This window comes from Stenella coeruleoalba (assembly GCF_951394435.1).
Source record: "Stenella coeruleoalba genome assembly, chromosome: 6".
Classification (NCBI taxonomy): Eukaryota; Metazoa; Chordata; class Mammalia; order Artiodactyla; family Delphinidae; genus Stenella; species Stenella coeruleoalba.
In genome coordinates, this window is record NC_137151.1 from 125353158 (window position 1) to 125369600 (window position 16443).

Below are 16443 nucleotides of genomic sequence, written 5' to 3' on the forward strand. Positions count from 1 at the left end.
GGACCCAGCAGCACAGTCCCTTGAACAGGCCCTGCGACGTCTTGCCTCCAGGCCTTTGCACTTATTTCCTCTGCCTGGACCACCCCTTCCCAGGACAGCGGCTTGCTTGTTTCCCCATATCATCTGTTTTCCGCTCAGACAAAACCTACAGTCACCTCTATCATCAACCTGCACCCTGCTTCCACACCATCACTCCCTGTCCCCTTGACCTGACTGATTTTTCTTCTTGGCACGTAAACACCGTCTGCCACAGCATGTATTTCTTGTCCCTTTCCCTCATTACAGTATAAGCTTGAGAAGAAACTTTATCTCCAGCAACTAGAATAACGCCTGACAAAGAGGAGGCATGCAAGAAACATTGTGGAATGAATAAATACCCATTGTTTGAAATGTACCATCACGGAAACGCAAGGGAGAAACCTTGGAAGCTACATAAAACCAAGGGGACCAGGAAATGCTTCCCACAGGTGATATCTGAGCCAACCTTGAAGGCAAGCAGTGAGCCAGCAGCGCAGCAAGACGAACACCTGGCAGGGGAATGGGACAGGAGCGGGGCACAGGGGCGGAGCTATGAAGTTCCGAGCCGACCCACGGGAGCTGTGGGCCTACTACACCTGCTAATCTGCGGAGTGCTGGGCCTTTGAAGGACTTAAGTTCAGGAGGTAATACTAGATGTAGAGACTTAATGGCCACTGTCATTCTCCAGGTGAGTGATAAGGACGTGAATCGAGAAGGCAGCAGCAGGAACAGAGGAAAAGGGATAAAAGGTATAAGATGCAAACTCATTCATTCATTCCTTCACTCTGCCCGTTAAAGATGTAGAACTGACACTTCCTGGACGCCGCTCGCAGGGTGGGACTGAAGGAAAACTGGGTGTCTCCCCGAATGTCCGGTTTCTGCCCTGAGTGGCTGATGATGGCCGTGCTGCTCTCAGGGTTCCAGAACATGAAAGAAAGGGCAGGCTTTGCAGGAAAGCTGAGCTCAGGTTTGAGCTGAGTTTGAAGAACCTGTGGGATGTCTGAGAGGTGACAACCCGGGCATTTGGACCAACCCGACTACAGCTCCAGAGAGGACTGGGCTGGAGGTCCTTTTTGGAGTCAGTGACGCAGTAGGTGAAGCCACGGAGATCATACAGGTCATAGTTTAGAGATAACAGGTCCGAGGAAGATGTGGGACATGGTGATATTTACAGGGTGGGCTGAGGAGAAGAGCCCTGTCTCGAACTTGAGAAGGAATGGTTGAAGACGAAGCAAGAAAGCTAGATGGAGAAGCAAGAAGTTACTGACAGTGTCAGATGCTGTAACACTTAGGGAAGATGGAAATGAAGGGTCTACCTGGCAACTAGGTCTTTGCCAGAGACTGCCAGAAGTTTTCAGTAGAATGGTGGGAAATGGAAAATGGTGAAATTTTGTGACGAGCAAGCAGGCAAGGGAATGAAGAAAGTAAGAATAGAGACTATTCTCAAGAAACCTGACTGTGAAGGAAACAGCAGGACAGTAACTAGGAGACCCCGATGACGTCTAAACAAGTTTCCTGGGACGGAGGGGATGGAAGGCAGGAGCTTAGGGTTTTGCAGCTAGTTCAGCTGTAAGGGGTGACAAAGCCCGTGGCGTGGTTATTGACTGAGAAGTCTACTGCAGTACATACATTGACTGAGAAGCACCTACACGACTTTCCCACATTAAGGTGGGGCGGGATCTGGAGGGGAGAGGAAGATGGTGCCCCAAGTGCCACCTGTTGACAGTGGATGGACAGCATGACAACTAGGGGCAGAACAGACACGGACGGCAGGAGTGCGCGATCTTCAGGGCAGGGCAGGCTCTTCTTGTATGCGGGTGGAAGAGCAAAAAGCCTGCGTGCCCCCATGAGGAGCTAGAAGGCCTCTGGGTCACAGGTTTAAAACCTTATCCCTCCTCCTTTCAGATCCATTTAAACCCAAGGACTGTCTTCAATAACCTGATGAGCTCTGGGCTTCTCTGGCTACTCTCCACCAAGCAACGCCTTTGTCTACCTCTGGGCAGTATGTGGGTGGCTTGCGGCTCTCTGTGGGCTCTTGCCCATCTCAAGAGAATGCAAGTTCCTCGACAGCAAAGGTCTGGACACTCTCGTCTCTGTGTTCCCTGCACGTAACAGGTGCTCAAAGCACCTGTAGAATGAATGCTGGACAAAGCTGAGACTTGGTCTCCCGAAGGGTCAGTAAGGCTTGTGTTCCCTCCTCGAGAAACCTGCTTCCATTGCCACAGCCTGAAACGACTCCCTCTTTCCTCGACACCAGTCGCTGTGAGCTTTGGCTGCACTTTTGAACCATCTGGGGCGCTTTTAATATTCCCGACGTCCAGGCCTCCTGGCGACCGGAGGCGGTCAGCGGCCCTGGGCTGGAGCCGCAGGACGAGGGCCCGAGCTGCTGGGCGCCGGCGCCTTCATCGCTTCCTCTCCTGGTCCCAGGGACGTTGGAGGGACCGCAGCCTAGCCTCTGCCGGCCGCAGAGCCGCTTAGCCGACTGAGCGAGGGCCCCGACCGCCGTTGGCCTCCGCTGGGCTCCCTTGAGCCCCAGGCTCGGAGCTCGAGGCGGCGAAAGGAGGGGCCTCTGAGCCGGAAGGCCTCTGGGAGTCGTAGTTCCGGCTCGGCCTGCAGGGACCTCGGGGAAAGGAAGACGAAAGGGCTGGAACTACACTTCCCAGAAGTCACCCCCTTGGGCGTGGGGGCGGGAGGGCGCGGCCAAGGCCTCGGCACCTCCAAACACCCCGAGAGCCTCCGAGCGCCTCCCGAATACCTCCGAGCACCTCCGAGCGCGCTCGAGTGCTGGGCGCCTCCAAACGCCTTTCGGGTGAGAATCAGTTGTGTTTTGGCTGTGGTTTGTGATGCCCGTCTCACATGTCAGTGGAAACACTGAGTAGACAGGAGGATATAGGGCAGCCAACAGAATGGAGATGGACTTTAGCTCGAGGGCACGTGGATGTAACAAACCAAATGGACCAGATGGGCTTCCTGGGCAGGGGTGATAGGGAAGAGCCGGGCACAGAGCCTTGGACGTGCATGCCCACATTCAGAAGTTGGCAGGAGGCCGAGGACGGCCAGTAAGATAGGACGGCCCGGAAAGCGAGTGTTCCTGAGGTTGAGCAGGGAGAGCCTTTGAGGAGGGAGAGAGTGATAACACCTAAGGAGTGCTTCACTGGAAGGTTGAGTAAATTGAAACAGAGATACAGCCACTGGATTTGGAAACATGGACGTCACTGAAGCTCTTGACAAGGGCAGGGTGGGAGCAACAGCCTGACTGGAGAGGAAGAAGACAATGCTTCCAAGGGATTTCGCTTTAAAGCAGAGAAATGAAGCAGAGGTTAATAGGGTACGTCGGGCCCGGGAGGTTTTAGCTCTTCTTTTTCTATTTATTTTTTATTTTGTTTTTTCACTTTTTGGCCCTGCCGCGTGGCCTGTGGGATCTTAGTTCCCCGACCAGGGATGGAACCCGCGCCCCCTGCATTGGAAGAGCGAAGTCTTAACCACTGGACCACAAGGAAAGTCCCTCTTCTTTTTCTAGGTGGAGATGTTACAGCTTGTTTGTAGGTCAACGAGAATGACCCAGAAGGAAGGAGAGATTAATGATGCAGTGCAGAGAGCAGGGTCACTGAGCAGGTCCGAGGGTGTGGGACCCAAAGCCCGTGCGGAAGGCTGGTACCACACTGCATCACGATGGAAGGCAGAAAGCCTCGGCAGAGGCGCAGGTGGGTGTGGTTGGCAGAACAGGGATCCCCGAAGATGTCCACATCCTCATTTCCACACCCTGCGACTATGTTACCTTACATGGCGAAAGAGGCTTTGCAAGTCTGATTACGGGTTAAGGACCCTGAGGAAGGGAGATTATCCTGGATTATCCAGGTGGCCTCAAAGTAATCACAAGTAGAAAGAAGAGGGAAGAAGTAGCGGAGGGTCAGAAGGAAATGTGACTATGGAACAAAGGTCAGAAAGATGCAACGTTGCTTGCTTTGAAGGTGGAGGAAGGGGGCCACCAGCCAAGGCATGTGGACAGCTTCTGCAGTGGGAAAAGGAAGGGAAGTGGATTCACCCTCAAGCCTCCAGAAGGGAATGAAGCCCTGCGTTGGCTTTAGCCTAGTGAATCCCCTGAGACTCCTAGCTTACAGGAGTGCAAGCAAATAAACTTGTGTTGTTTTGAGACACCGAGTTGGTGGCAATGTATGGCATTCATAGGGGACGAAGACAGGGGGCCAGGGATTGAAGTGGGAAGGAGGGGATTCACGGGGAATGACGAATCAAGGCTAGCAAATGCCTAGAGCAAGGCTTGCAAGGGTTTGTTGGGTACTTCAGAGAGAGGAGGTGGTGTGAAAGTTGTCTGGAAGAATGGGAAGGAACGCAGGCAGGAAACTGGTGGTCCCAGGCCGCACCATAGGCAAAAGCTGCTCTCACCCCACGGAGGCTGACAGTGGTCTCTGCTCTGGGAGCCACTTATATTTGTGAGAAAGAAAAGACACTGCTCTTGAGGGGGTCCCGAGAAGCTGACTCATAGGTGGGAGGGGGCCCAGGGCCAGAGTTCTGGGTTAGTGGCGTCTGACCTTAGGGGGGTCCTGGTCCCAGCAACATCTTTCCCCCAGGTCAGCCTCCTGCACCTCGAATCCTGTGTCTTGGGCTCCCCTGGGCCCCCTTCTAGGACCCCTTGGGAGGATGTGACAAGTGTGGGTATGAGAGGAAAGAGTGGTTCCTCCTAAACAGTCCTGGCTGATGCTCCCCAGATGGCATCAGAGCTTATCACAGTAGCCTTTGGGTACTGCTGGGAGCTACACGGGACAGACGTCTTACAGGTGGACCTGCTCTCGTGTCCCTGCGGACACATCCTACATCATTCTGACTGGGGCGATGTAGATAATCCCAGGAAAAAGTCTCCGTCTCTCTTGAGCTCTCTTTTATGGACCTGCCTCCCTACCCCAACCCCTCAATAACTCATCCCCAGTGGCTAAAATTAGGCTGCATCTGTTTATAGCCTGGTGGCCGAGGTCTAAGACTAAATCACCGGGGAGCCACAGTGAAAAACCCCTGGTGGCCAGGATCTGCTAGGGGGCTTTTGTAAAAGGGTTCTCGGGAGAGATGTTTTTCAAGCAAAGGCACACACTGGAGAGGAGACCCAGGTGTCAATCCTAAATTGTCACACCTTGACCCGGCCTGGGCACTGCCAACCCAAAGTAAGAACAAGAACAAGCTGCTTTGGGGTCCTGGAGCTGGAGATGCAGGGGCCGGGATACCTGTGGCAGTGACTGCTATCAGCTGACCTCATGCTGTCTGCAGACCCAGGCCAAGAGGGCCATCTCCCTACACCCCAGCTGCCCATCCCATCACCCTCCTTCCAAGGGTTCTGACCTCCTGGGCTCAATTTGGCCTTAAGTCCAAACTGCCTGGGCCGTGAACTGGGTGGGTCTCCATGCCCCCGAGGTCACTGGCAATGGGGAAGCTCTCTCTTCAGTCAAGAAAACTGACCACCTAAGTAGACCGACGTCTGCATCAAACTCATGGACCTTAAAACAGACTTTTGAAAGAAACTTCCAAATCACATGGCTAGTAATCAGGCATTCGTTTTATTCCTGGAAGCTCACAAACAAGAGAATGGTCCAGGGACAGGCCGTTTCCCTGTTGCTTAGTTACTCTGGAGACAAACTCCATGCAGTGGTTTCCATCGCCAGGATGCACACAATTCCCAGGGAGTGCAGGCCGGGCCCAGGGACCTGAAGGGGAAACCGATCTGGAATGGCCTGGCAGTAGGGAGGTAGAAACACCGTCCAACGTGAGACCACGCCGCGGGGTGTCCCATCTCCACTGCCATTACACTACTTACTTTGCTGACAAAGGGTCAGAAGTTTTAAAACCACTCACAGCATTAGATATGGGAAAAAATGTGCTTGGTTTAGTCTTTGTGCGTTTGACACCTTAATGACACCACAGCATTCAGCAATACTTCAGAAGGGTAACTAACTCTCCAAAACCCTTTACTTAACAGAATTGGAACAACTGAAGGCAACGTAATACGCAAGCTCAGGTGTGCTAAACACAAGACATACAGAGAGCCATGCGTCCCTCCGGCAGCTCTGGGCAGCGCTGCGGAACGCCCCCCCCGCGTCCTGGCTGCACGGCCAGGGCTGCCAGGACACTCGTGCCCAGCGCTCAGGAGAGGCTCAGCTCCACTCTGTCACCTCTGCCCCCAGGCCCACACAGTGCCTGAGAAGTCTGGGACAGGTGAGAGACCTGGTAGCCCTGCAAGATACTTCCTCCTGCCTGTAGCTCCTTCCCTCCACCCACCAGAGGGCTAGGGGGGCAGGGGGTGGGGGCGGGGATGGTCCATAAACGTTGCTCCCTTAAGAAACAGGGGCCTGGCTGGCCTGGTTATCGGGGACTGCCCTGCAGCACCCACTGGAGGAGGGCAGCAGAACTGGGAGATATCCAGGGCCCTACCCCTGTCCAGATACCTGGACCCCAGGGAGGAGGGACTAGAGCATGGGAAGGCAGGGCCCACCCCTTAGGCCCCAGGCTGCCGTTGGTCACCAAGGTCTCCAGACACTCTGGGCTATGCGGGCAGCGGTCAGGCTGCCCAGGGCTGCGGGCACCAAGTCCGGCCCCTCAGCAGGCGCCCGGCTCAGTTCAGCCTCGGGGACCTCCTCCAGGTCGGAGGACTGGTCGTCCCCGGAGCCCCGGGGGCTGGGCAGTGGGGACCCCAGGGCGCCTCCTACTGGCCAGTTGCTCCGCCCATGGGCTCCCGGTGGGCCGGACAGGGCGTCCCCCAGCAGATCCCGGAAGCTACTGCCCTCGCGCAGCGGCATGGACTCTAGCAGGTGGTTCAGGAGCTCGGCGGCGACGGTGGCGTCGATTGCCTGACACGTCGACACGAACGTGTGCACCTCGTGCATGCACTGGATGTAGCCGGCGGCGAAGCGCTCGCTTGCTTCCGCCTGCAGCTGCTCGCGTTCTGTGTTCAGGGGTGGGAGGGAAGAGGGCCGCGCCCGGTTCGGTGAGCGGCAACTGATTGCTGTGGCCCGGCCCGCCCGGCCCCCGGGGACAAGGCTCACCCAGGAGACGCGCGGGGCGCGCCCTGCTCCAGGAGGGGAAGTCCTCGGTCCCGGGCAGGGGCAGGCCAGGCGAACGCGCCCCCGCCCGCGCGCCCCGCCGCCACTCACCGCGCGCCCGGCCCCGCAGCGCGCCCTGCACGCGCCGCACCGTGAGCTCCAGCACCTCGGCGTTCTCCAGCTTGGCCTGCACCTGCGCCGGCGGGAGCGCCCGGTGGGGAGGGTCGGTGAGGCGAGGCCGGACGGCGACCCCCGCCCGCCCGCTCGCCCGCAGCCCCTGGGCGCCCGCCCGCCGGCCTCACCTCGGCGCCCGCCAGCAGCAGCCGCAGCTCCTGCAAGCTCTCGTTGATCCGCGCGCGCCTCTTCTTCTCCACTAGGGGTTTCCGGGCCTGCGGGAAGCGAGCAACTGAGCCCCGGCGCTGTGCGGCCCCCCGCCCCCCCATCCACGGCTACAGCCAGCACCTTGCGGTCCCCCCGCGCCTCGCAGCCGTCCTCATCCTCCCGGGCCGCACGGTCCCGGCCGGGCGCCAAAAGCGGAGCCATGACCTCCACCTCCCGGAGCGCCGTGCGCCCGCGCCCCTGGCAGCGCAGCGGCCCGCAGCCACCGCCGCCCTCGGCCCCTGGCGTCTTACGCCGCGTCCTCACGCCTGCAGCGGCGCCCGCCCCTTTTATAGCGCCTTATTTGCATCTCAAGGCGCCGATTGCTCGTGAGAGCCAATGGCAGAGGCGTGCTTTGTCTGGCCCCGCCGCCGGGGTCGGCCGGCAGCTGGCGGGGCGTGGCCTGCGGCCGGGGGCTGGGGGGTCCAGCCAGGCCCTCCGCGCCGCCCCGGCATTGTGGGGCACCGGAGCGGGGGCGATGACCCGGAGAGCTGTGGCTCTGGGTGCGCTTGTTTCCCTTCCTACCCCAAGCAAGGCGCCCAGGTCTGCGGCGCGTGCTAGCAGGGGCGCATCCATCTGCCCATTCATTCATTCACGCTTGACTTTGTTCACCCAAGGTGCAACAGGAGAGGAACGCTCCTGCGCAAGTGCCGGGGTCCTGGCGGCCAGAGCCACAGCGAAGGCCGCGGTCTCCGGGCCTGGAGGGAGCTACAGGTCCGGGCTGGGGTGGCTGCAGAGCCCCGGGGAGGTGAGGGCCCCTAGGGCAGCGGGGGTGGGAACGGGCCCTTGGCCCCAGTGCGTTTCTTGCGGACCTGTGGGTCCTGACATCCGAACGTCGACACCGCCTTCAGCCCGCTCAGGGATCCTAGTGGGGCGGGGTCCCCAGGCCCGCCCGCACCGCTCCATCTGTAGGCTCTCCTTCTCGGGTCATCCTCTGTCCCCACAGGCCGTCTGTTCTCTCCTGGTCATCATCGCCCTCACCACCGGAGTTCCCCGCATCTCCTTCTAGTCCCCTTTGCTCCCCGACCCCTCTTTCACTTCCCTTTCCCCCCTCAGCACCCACCGCCGCCCTCCCTTCCCTGCCCGCCCTCCCCCGAACCCACGTTCTCTGATTCCCAACCCGAGCTCGCCCTTCCCTGGTCCCCGCCCTCCCTGCCCAACCACCCTTCCCCGCACCCTTGTTTGTTCGCCCCGGCCCCCCTCCCCGCCTCCTGTCCCCCTCGGCTCCCTTTCCCCCCCAGCCCTCCCGCGCTTCCCGCCCGGCTGGTGGAGGCCGCCGTCTGGTCCCCGTAACTTGATGCCCGTGACAGTTGGCAGCTGCAGCCGCTTCGGGCGGAGAAAAGCGGCAGCCTGGCCAAGAGCGACAGGTGTTGGCCGCGCCTTTGTCTTTGCCGCTTTGTCACTCGGGCGGGAGCGGGCGGTGGGTGCGCCTGTGTCCGCCAGACGACCGCCACCCCCACGGCTGGCCGCCCATCTGTTGGCCCAGCCTCCGTGAGGGTGGGGTGCGCGGGCGGTGGGGCAGCTCCCTGGGGACCCCAGCCTGGCCGCAGCCCCACCGGCCTAGGTCCACGGCGTCTCCTGGCACAGCCAGAATAGCAATTTGCCTTCAGACCGTGAAGCCTTTGCACACACACAGCCTTACACCTGGAACACGCTGGGATCTCCCTTCAATGGCCGTTTCCTCACTGTTCAGGTCTCAGCTTCCCTTTACCCAATCCTCTGCTTCCCTCCCGGGACTGGGATTGTCAGGGTCTGGTCTGTGCCCCTCCAGGTTACAAGCATCCCTGGGGGTACAGTCTGACCTAGGACCCCTTATCTACCCCCAGCACAGAGCCTGGCCTAGCAGAAGCACTGGGTAGGTAGGGAAATCGAGAGAGTGTCCCAAGCCTAGCTGGAAGGCAGCAGGGGAAAGGAAAATCCAGGGACTGCAGTGTGGTGGGGTGGTAGGACTAGGCCCCAGACACCCACCTGTGCCCCCAGCCATCTGAAGATGGATCTGGAAGCCCTTCAGGTGACTGTTTCACCTCAGCTCCCCACCGAGGGACCTCCGTAGGTAAGACAAGTTTGGTGAGTGGCTTGATGGTTCCCAAAGTCACCTCACTGACCTCTGTAAGTACCTGGGAACCCCTTCTGCTGATTCTTACCTGGCCGTCTCTTTGCTTTTCTGTGAGCAGGGCCCGGGAACTTCCCCAGCCCTGCGCTGTTCACCCAGGTATGAACCCACTCCTTTCCTTCAATCACCCTGTGTCGTCCTCAGTCTCCCCCACAAGCCAGAAAGCTTAGTTCTCTTCCTCCCTTCCTCCCCTGCCTGGTCAGAGACCTGATACCCTTCCCCCTCTACTCCTAGTGGAGGGACTGACAGAGTGGGGGAGGGGCTTGAGTAGTGAACCCCAAGAGAGCCGATAGCTGGCCTGTAACTTTACTTTTCTTCACCATTTAGACATCACCCCAGGGAAGGAGATCCCACCCCCACCCCAAGAAACTACAATTAAGCTTCTACTACTCTGAGGAGCTCAGATATGGAAAAATAAACTCAGTGATATTTCTTGTACTCTGATTCATACCCCTCCCGTTATTGATTATATTGTTTGAATAAGATCAAACAAGTAGTTTAGAACGCTCTCCCTGAAAGGCAGTTTGTATTGGAACAGGATGATCAGGGCTCTGGGGAAGGCCTCTGGGAAAAGACTATTAATCTTTTCCTGATTGGATGGGGAACTGAATGTGGGAGGTGGAGGAAGAATTATAAAGGCAAATGGTGCAAGCGAAAAATGAAAGGCAACTAGGAACTCCGGGAAAAACAAAAAGCTGCTGAAGAAGAGAAGTGTAATCTTAGCACTCACTTGGCCCAGTAGCCAATTCTTTCACAGTCAGAACAATGTAACACTGTTCATAGGGTTTCAACATTTTAGAGTCAATCTATAGAAAAGGCAAGGAAGGCTTAATTATGGTTACAGGATATAAAGTTGCTTTGTAAAAACAAAAGGACAGATGACAGTTGTCAGGAGAAGGGAGGAGGCTGGAGCATGGGCTAGGGACCTCATAACCCTTGTCTTACATGGGGTGGGGGGATTGAGGAATGCTGTCTAGAGTTAAGGAAGGAGAAATTAAGTACTGGGATATGCCTCAGTCTGACCAAGTACCCTTGGGGAAGAAAGTATAGGGATAGAGCAGGGAGTGTGAGGCAGCAAAATCCTTCCTGGTTAGACTGGAAGTTGCCCAAGGCCTCATCTTCGAAGTCAGCCTCCATTTCCTTTAGTGCGCCCATTGGCTGGCTGGCTTGGCCTTTTCCTCCCAGAAGCCTGGCTACTCCGTCTCAGGACCACCACACCCTTTCTTTCTCCTTTGCATGGCCTCGTCTAGCAGGCACACTTCCTGCCATTTGTCCCTTGGACTGATCCCCCTTTCAAAGGTTGCCTGAGTACAGACTTCCTGAGCATTTGGGCTCTTTGATCCCCTCATATCCAAAAACAGAGGCCAACAGAGGCTGGGCAGGGCTGCAGTGGCCACAGGGGGACCAGTTAGCGGCAGGGGTGGCGAGCCATAAATCCCCAGGGAACAAAGACAGTGGCCAGCCTATGGATGTCCAGGCCCCTTGAGGGCAATCAGCCCAGAGGCTTGGAGAAGCTCCTTTTGGTTTAGAAATAGGGGAGCACATGCCCTTGGGGTTATATGGTAGTTAAAAATGTAGTTAAGAGCCCCCGAAGGCACTCAGACGTTCAGTGAAACAGCCACATCTGGCCACTTAGCGCATTTGCAGAGGCCTCCATGCTCACTGGGAGGACTTTGCCTCCCCAGCCCCCAAGCACCACTTGGATTTAGGCAGCCAGGACAGGAAGCGGCGTCGAGCCCTCCCTTCTGCTCAGGGAGCTTCTGGAAGGCTGGGCACCAGGGCCGGATCCATTCATCTCCCTGCTCCGACACCACAATACGGTCCTGGTGTGAAAAGTGGGGTGGGGGGGGAGCAGGCCTCCACTGTTTGACCAGGCCCTGCATGACTTCATCGCTATGGAAGGAAGGACTGGGGGGTGGGGTGGGAGGAGGCTGCCACGCGGCCTGTATCACCTCTGATGGAGACGCGAGGTCCTTTAGACCACTCTGCTTTCAGCCCCGTGGCCAGCACACAGGCAGCCAGCCAAGGTGAGACAGACTATCCTGGAGGGGGCAGGAAGAGAATGGAGCAGGTGCCTGGGGTCACCTCAGAGTGGACAGGGGCACCAGGGGCTGAGCTGAGTGGCCCTACTCCCCATCTGTGAGTGAAAAGCCATGGGGGACGGGACTCCAGGATTAGATCTAAATCGCTGGGCGTTCACTGGGGTGGGGCTGCATGTCAGAGAGACACATAGACAGGAAGGGACCAGCGAGAGGCACCCTGTGCAGGGGAAGAGGTGAGGGGGGGCCTTTGTGACAGAGGAGTTCCTAATTCAGAATTTCTAGGGTTTTTTTTTTTTTTTTGCGATACGCGGGCCTCTCACTGTTGTGGCCTCTCCCGTTGTGGAGCACAGGCTCCGGACGCGCAGGCTCAGCGGCCATGGCTCACGGGCCCAGCCGCTCCGCGGCATGTGGGATCTTCCCAGACCGGGGCACGAACCTGTGTCCCCTGCATCGGCAGGCGGACTCTCAACCACCGCGCCACCAGGGAAGCCTGGGTTCTTTTTTTTTAAAAAAGATTTTGATAATCTTTGATCTCTATTCAGGTTCCTGTTCCTCTGTGCTACATTAAAAATACACACAAATAAAAATAAAAATATACTTGCTTTATTTACCAATTTTCTAAAAGGCAAAAAATCATAAAAAGACACAAGCAGTCCAACAAACATATTGCACTGGGTGAAGAAAGTCTGGTTTGCACATAAACAAACCACTTGTCCGGCAAGGCTTAACACGTCGTTACACAGACTCTGAGAGCTTATTTACATATCTTTTTAGGAATATATTAAAAAGAAGGCTCAGTTTAAAATCGAGAAGAAGTTTTTTATAACACCCGTGTAAGCACACACACTAACGAAAATGTAAGACCCGATGCGTGGCACCGTGTAAACAATTTCACAAAATGCTCCTGCTGTCAACTTCTCAGCGCACGTCAAAGCTACGCAGCAGTTAACAATCAATGAATATACATAAATGCTAAGATAATGCTGCCAGTAAACATTGCTAACAGGAGGGAACGTGTTGGCAGTCTTGCGTTTAGGGAAAGTCAATGCAACTTTCGCTCCCATCTAATCCCTTAATGATCTGCCTTTAGTGGCAGGAAGCAGTTTGTAGCATCTAGTCTCCACACAAATGCATAGACTACACCTTGTCTTGGGTATCTGCAGGTGATGTTGCTTTGTAAATTAAAAAAAATAAAAAATTAAACTTTCTGTGTTCGAGCTTATGAAAAATAGGATTGATATTCAGGCATAAAGTGGCCTGACTATGAAAACCAATGGATTACAAGGAGACGTCACCTGTCCTAGTAGCTGCTTCTCCAGCAAAGAACAGGGGAAGCTGCCCCCTTTTAACTTCCTACAGACGCGATGCAATTGTAAGTCAGTTGTTTCATCACTGGCAGCTTCTCATTCACCCTAGGGACCAATGTAACATTTTTGCAGACAATCTTTGGGATAGACGATGCAGTATGAGGTTTTGCAAAAAGTTGGGCCGTCTGGTCTCACTTTTCCCCGAGTGTCCCATTCACCTGAAAGTGCTAGTGGACATCACCACAGAGACCGGAAATGGCACCAATGAGGTCAGGTTCATGAAAAGAATTAGCGGCCGGTGTCCCAGCCCAGGTGTGGTGAGAGCGGTTAGATCACGGCGCCCTGGAAAACACAGATGCAGCCACCAGCTAAGTCAGGAGAAAGCACTGGCTCAGCTGGGCCAGAGCTGATGTCTCGGAAGTGCCGATCAAAGAATAAATACGGGTGGGTCCCAAGTGTGGCGATCAAAGCCTGGTTTGCAGAGGGAAGTCACAATAAGGGGATGACCGACAATGTGTTTTTATCTACATATTGGCTATCCCGGTCTGAAAAGGATACGAGAATGATGTCAAAATATACACAAGGGTCTGTGTATTTCTGAGGATGTATATTTCTACGATGGAGTTGGTCACACAAACCACTAGGCATCTTTAGTCCAGAGCGAGCATTTCAACTTCGTTCACCCCAAACTTAAGCTACGTCAGGTGAAATGTTTGCTGCTACCACACTTGAAGCTGAAGCTGCTGGTCTGCCATTTAATGCAAAACATGTTGAAAGAAGATTAGCGGAGGCTGTGATCTCCACTTGGTATGTTTTAAAAACATCTAGTCTGACTAAATAATTTAGATAAAAAGCAGCCCCCCAGAGAGGACATAATTTGATCTGATCCAAACACACTCTGGGGAAGCTCCGAAAGGCCGGCCCCTCAGCGCGGAGTCACCTGTGGCATCCTAGCTGTGGGTCACAGCCCGGTGCGATGCCCCGGGACCGCCCACGGGGAGCCAGCAGACACTGGTGCTCTGGCTGAGAACACTCAGCCGCTTCCCCGACACAAGGAGGGAAGCAGTCCTTCTCAAGTTAAACAATGATGAAAATCTCCTCCCCTGTCCCCAAAAACTCCCTATTTATATTTTAAATACAAAAAGCTATTTCTTCCCAAACTTCTCCTACCCGCCACGGTTTTAAATCACCCCTTTGGAAAATGATGGGTTTTTTCTAGAACAAAAAAAGCCATGTAAGTATATCCGTCCATTTCATTAGAAACACAGGTGAAGACCCTCCCCCTCCTCAGAGCACCATCTAATGTACGCCACTGGCTGTCCCGCTGCGGGGGGTTACGTCTGCCCTTCGTTTCTGTGACTCAGGGAGGGTCCGTTTTCCTCTTCTGTGGTGTCGGTTGTTCCGCTGAGTCCCAGAGTAGGGGTAGCTTCCTCATACCGCATGCAAACGTTGTCTTTTCCCTTGTTTTCACAGCAAACGCATTCCTTAAAAGAAAAAATGCAAATCAGTAACAAAAATGAGACCTTTGGTACGAAAAAGTAGTTCAAGCTGAGAGAGGTGCAGGTGATCAGGTGTCAGCAGTGAGGCTGCTGGAGGGTGAGCAGGTGCCACTGGGCGTGGGACCCCTGCCTGCTCTCCAAGGAGCCAGAGCTCTTCCCAAGAGGTCCCTGCTCGCAGCTCCCCAGGCCCCTCCCTTGTCTGCGAGGTGGCTGTGCATAGCGAGGGGACCTCATCAACCAGAGGCTCTAGTGCCAGCTCCTCCTCTTTCTGCCTGTGGGACCTGAAGTTGCTACCGACCTTCTCTAACCTCAGTTTTCTAATCTGTAGAATGGGACAGCAACAACGTACTGTCTCATTTGTTCATTTCCCATCTGTTAAGCACCTGTTGTGTTCCAGGCACGTTCTGAGCACTGGGAGTCAGCAGTGAACAAAGAGGAAAATCTGTGTCCCAGCGGAGGTGATCTCCTAGTAGCCGAATGAGAAATGCTCCACGGTGTATTAAAAGATGGGAAATGCGGGGCTGACACGGAATGAGGCATGTGAGGACGTCTGTAATTTTACTGACGTTCCACTGAGACAGTGACTGTAGTGGTTTTAAAATACGCCCACGAATTCTTTGACACCCCTTCCTCAGAAGCGGGAGGCCTGGACTCGGTGACCTGCCACTAACGAAGAGGAGGTGATGCCGGTGACACCTGGGTCGCAACAGGCACTGCAGCCCCTCGGTTCTCTCTGGGGAGGCCGGGATCGTGTCATGAGGACACACAAGCAGCCCGATGGACAGATCCACACGGCAAGGAACTGAGGCCTCCTGCCAACAGCCAGCACCAAGGTGCAGGCACATGAGGGAGCCTCCTTGGAAGGGGATCTTCCGGCCACCATCCTGTCTTCAGATGGCACGAGCCCCGGCCAACATCTCACCTTCGCTCTCAGGAGAGACCCTGAGCCAGAACCACCCAGCTAAGTTGCTCTTAAATTCCCAACCCAAAGAAACAGTGGGAGATGATAAATGATTATTATTTTAAGCTCCTAAGCTTTGGGGTTATTTGCTAGGTAGTATTAGATAAATCACACAGCAGCATGTGAAAAAAAGACTTGAAGGAAGCTGGAGTGAGCCATGTGTCTGTCTGAGGAAAGAGGAGTCCAAGCAGAGGGAAGGGCAGGTGCAAAGGCCCTGAGGCAGAAGCCTGCTCAATGATTTCAGGGAACAACTGGAGAGGAGGGAGTGAGGGGAGATGGGAGCTGTGGGGAGGAGGTGTCATATTTTAACAGCTTTGCAGCAATTTATTCTGATTGAGAAGGGGCACCGCTGGAAGGGCTCAGAGCTGAGGGGTGACGTGATCTCACTGTAGGGGACAAGGGGGAACAGAGTGCAGCGGGGGGGATACTGTGACAATCAGGTGAAGCAGCACTGTGGCGTGGACCAGGGTGGTGATGCTGGAGGTGATGGGAAGGGGCTGGTTTCCAGCCACCTTGAAGGTCAAGCCAGTAGGACCTGCTAGTGGACTGGATGGGGCACGACAGAAAGAGAGTCCAGAGGGCTGTGGACCGAGCAAGAGGGGTGATGGAGTCACCCTTGAGTGGGTGGGAAGACAGTGGGTGGGCTGGCTCTCTCTGAGCATAACCAGGACAGCAGATGAAGTTCGACAGAGGTGGATGCTAGGGAGTCTCGGCACGGAGACACTGCTTTCGGTCAGGAGGAGAGAGCTGACAGCGCCAGAGGGAGTGTAGACAGAAGAGGAAGGTGCAAACCCTGAGCCTGGGCACATCCACACTGATGGGTACAAGAGCGAGGGGCCAAGGGGCCGGGGCCAAGGGAGGGGTGCTCTCAGAGGAGGGGCCGGCCGTCGCTGAATGCCGCGAGTGGGTCGGTTAGGGTGAGGACGGAGACGTCAGTGGATTCAGCTGCTGGACCTGGAGGCCTTGACGAGAGCAGCCTCCCGGGCAGTGCTGGTATGGGGGTGCTCTGAGGGGAGCGGGGGAGAGGAGCTGGGGTACAGTGACACCTCTGGGACCCTCGGGAAGGAACAGAGACAGGAGGG

General features: G+C 55.8%; 2 protein-coding genes across 5 annotated transcripts in view; both read right to left on the reverse strand.

Annotated features, from left to right (window-relative positions):
- Window positions 1–5396: 5396 nt before the first annotated feature.
- On the reverse strand, window positions 5397–7791 carry HES6 (hes family bHLH transcription factor 6). 3 transcript variants are annotated; one of them, XM_079924794.1, is made up of 4 exons: window positions 7524–7791; window positions 7364–7450; window positions 7173–7254; window positions 5397–6964 (listed from the first exon to the last, which is right to left on the reverse strand). In XM_079924794.1, exons 1-4 carry the CDS (start codon window positions 7602–7604, stop codon window positions 6540–6542), a joined length of 675 nt encoding a protein of 224 aa, XP_079780920.1. In that variant the 5' UTR covers window positions 7605–7791; the 3' UTR covers window positions 5397–6539. The 3 variants fall into 3 exon arrangements, with proteins under 3 accessions (XP_079780920.1, XP_079780921.1, XP_079780922.1); XM_079924796.1 differs by having other exon boundaries at window positions 6700–6964; window positions 7213–7254; XM_079924795.1 differs by lacking the exons at window positions 7173–7254; window positions 7524–7791 and having other exon boundaries at window positions 7364–7441.
- Window positions 7792–12242: 4451 nt separating this feature from the next.
- Window positions 12243–16443, reverse strand: part of PER2 (period circadian regulator 2) — a 40372-nt gene continuing 36171 nt past the window's right edge. For both annotated transcript variants that reach the window (XM_079924774.1, XM_079924775.1), the window contains one exon: window positions 12243–14385. In XM_079924774.1, the coding sequence (XP_079780900.1) occupies window positions 14236–14385 (150 nt within the window). In that variant the 3' untranslated portion in view covers window positions 12243–14235. The remainder of the gene's footprint in view (window positions 14386–16443) is intronic.

Coding starts and splice junctions, on each gene's coding strand:
- HES6 (XM_079924794.1), bottom strand. CDS start 7,604: ATGGCTCCGCTTTTGGCGCCCGGCCGGGACCGTGCGGCCCGGGAGGAT. Junction 7,451..7,523: donor AGGCGCGGGGGGACCGCAAG/GTGCTGGCTGTA, acceptor CGCTTCCCGCAG/GCCCGGAAACCCCTAGTGGA. Junction 7,255..7,363: donor TGCTGCTGGCGGGCGCCGAG/GTGAGGCCGGCG, acceptor CCGCCGGCGCAG/GTGCAGGCCAAGCTGGAGAA.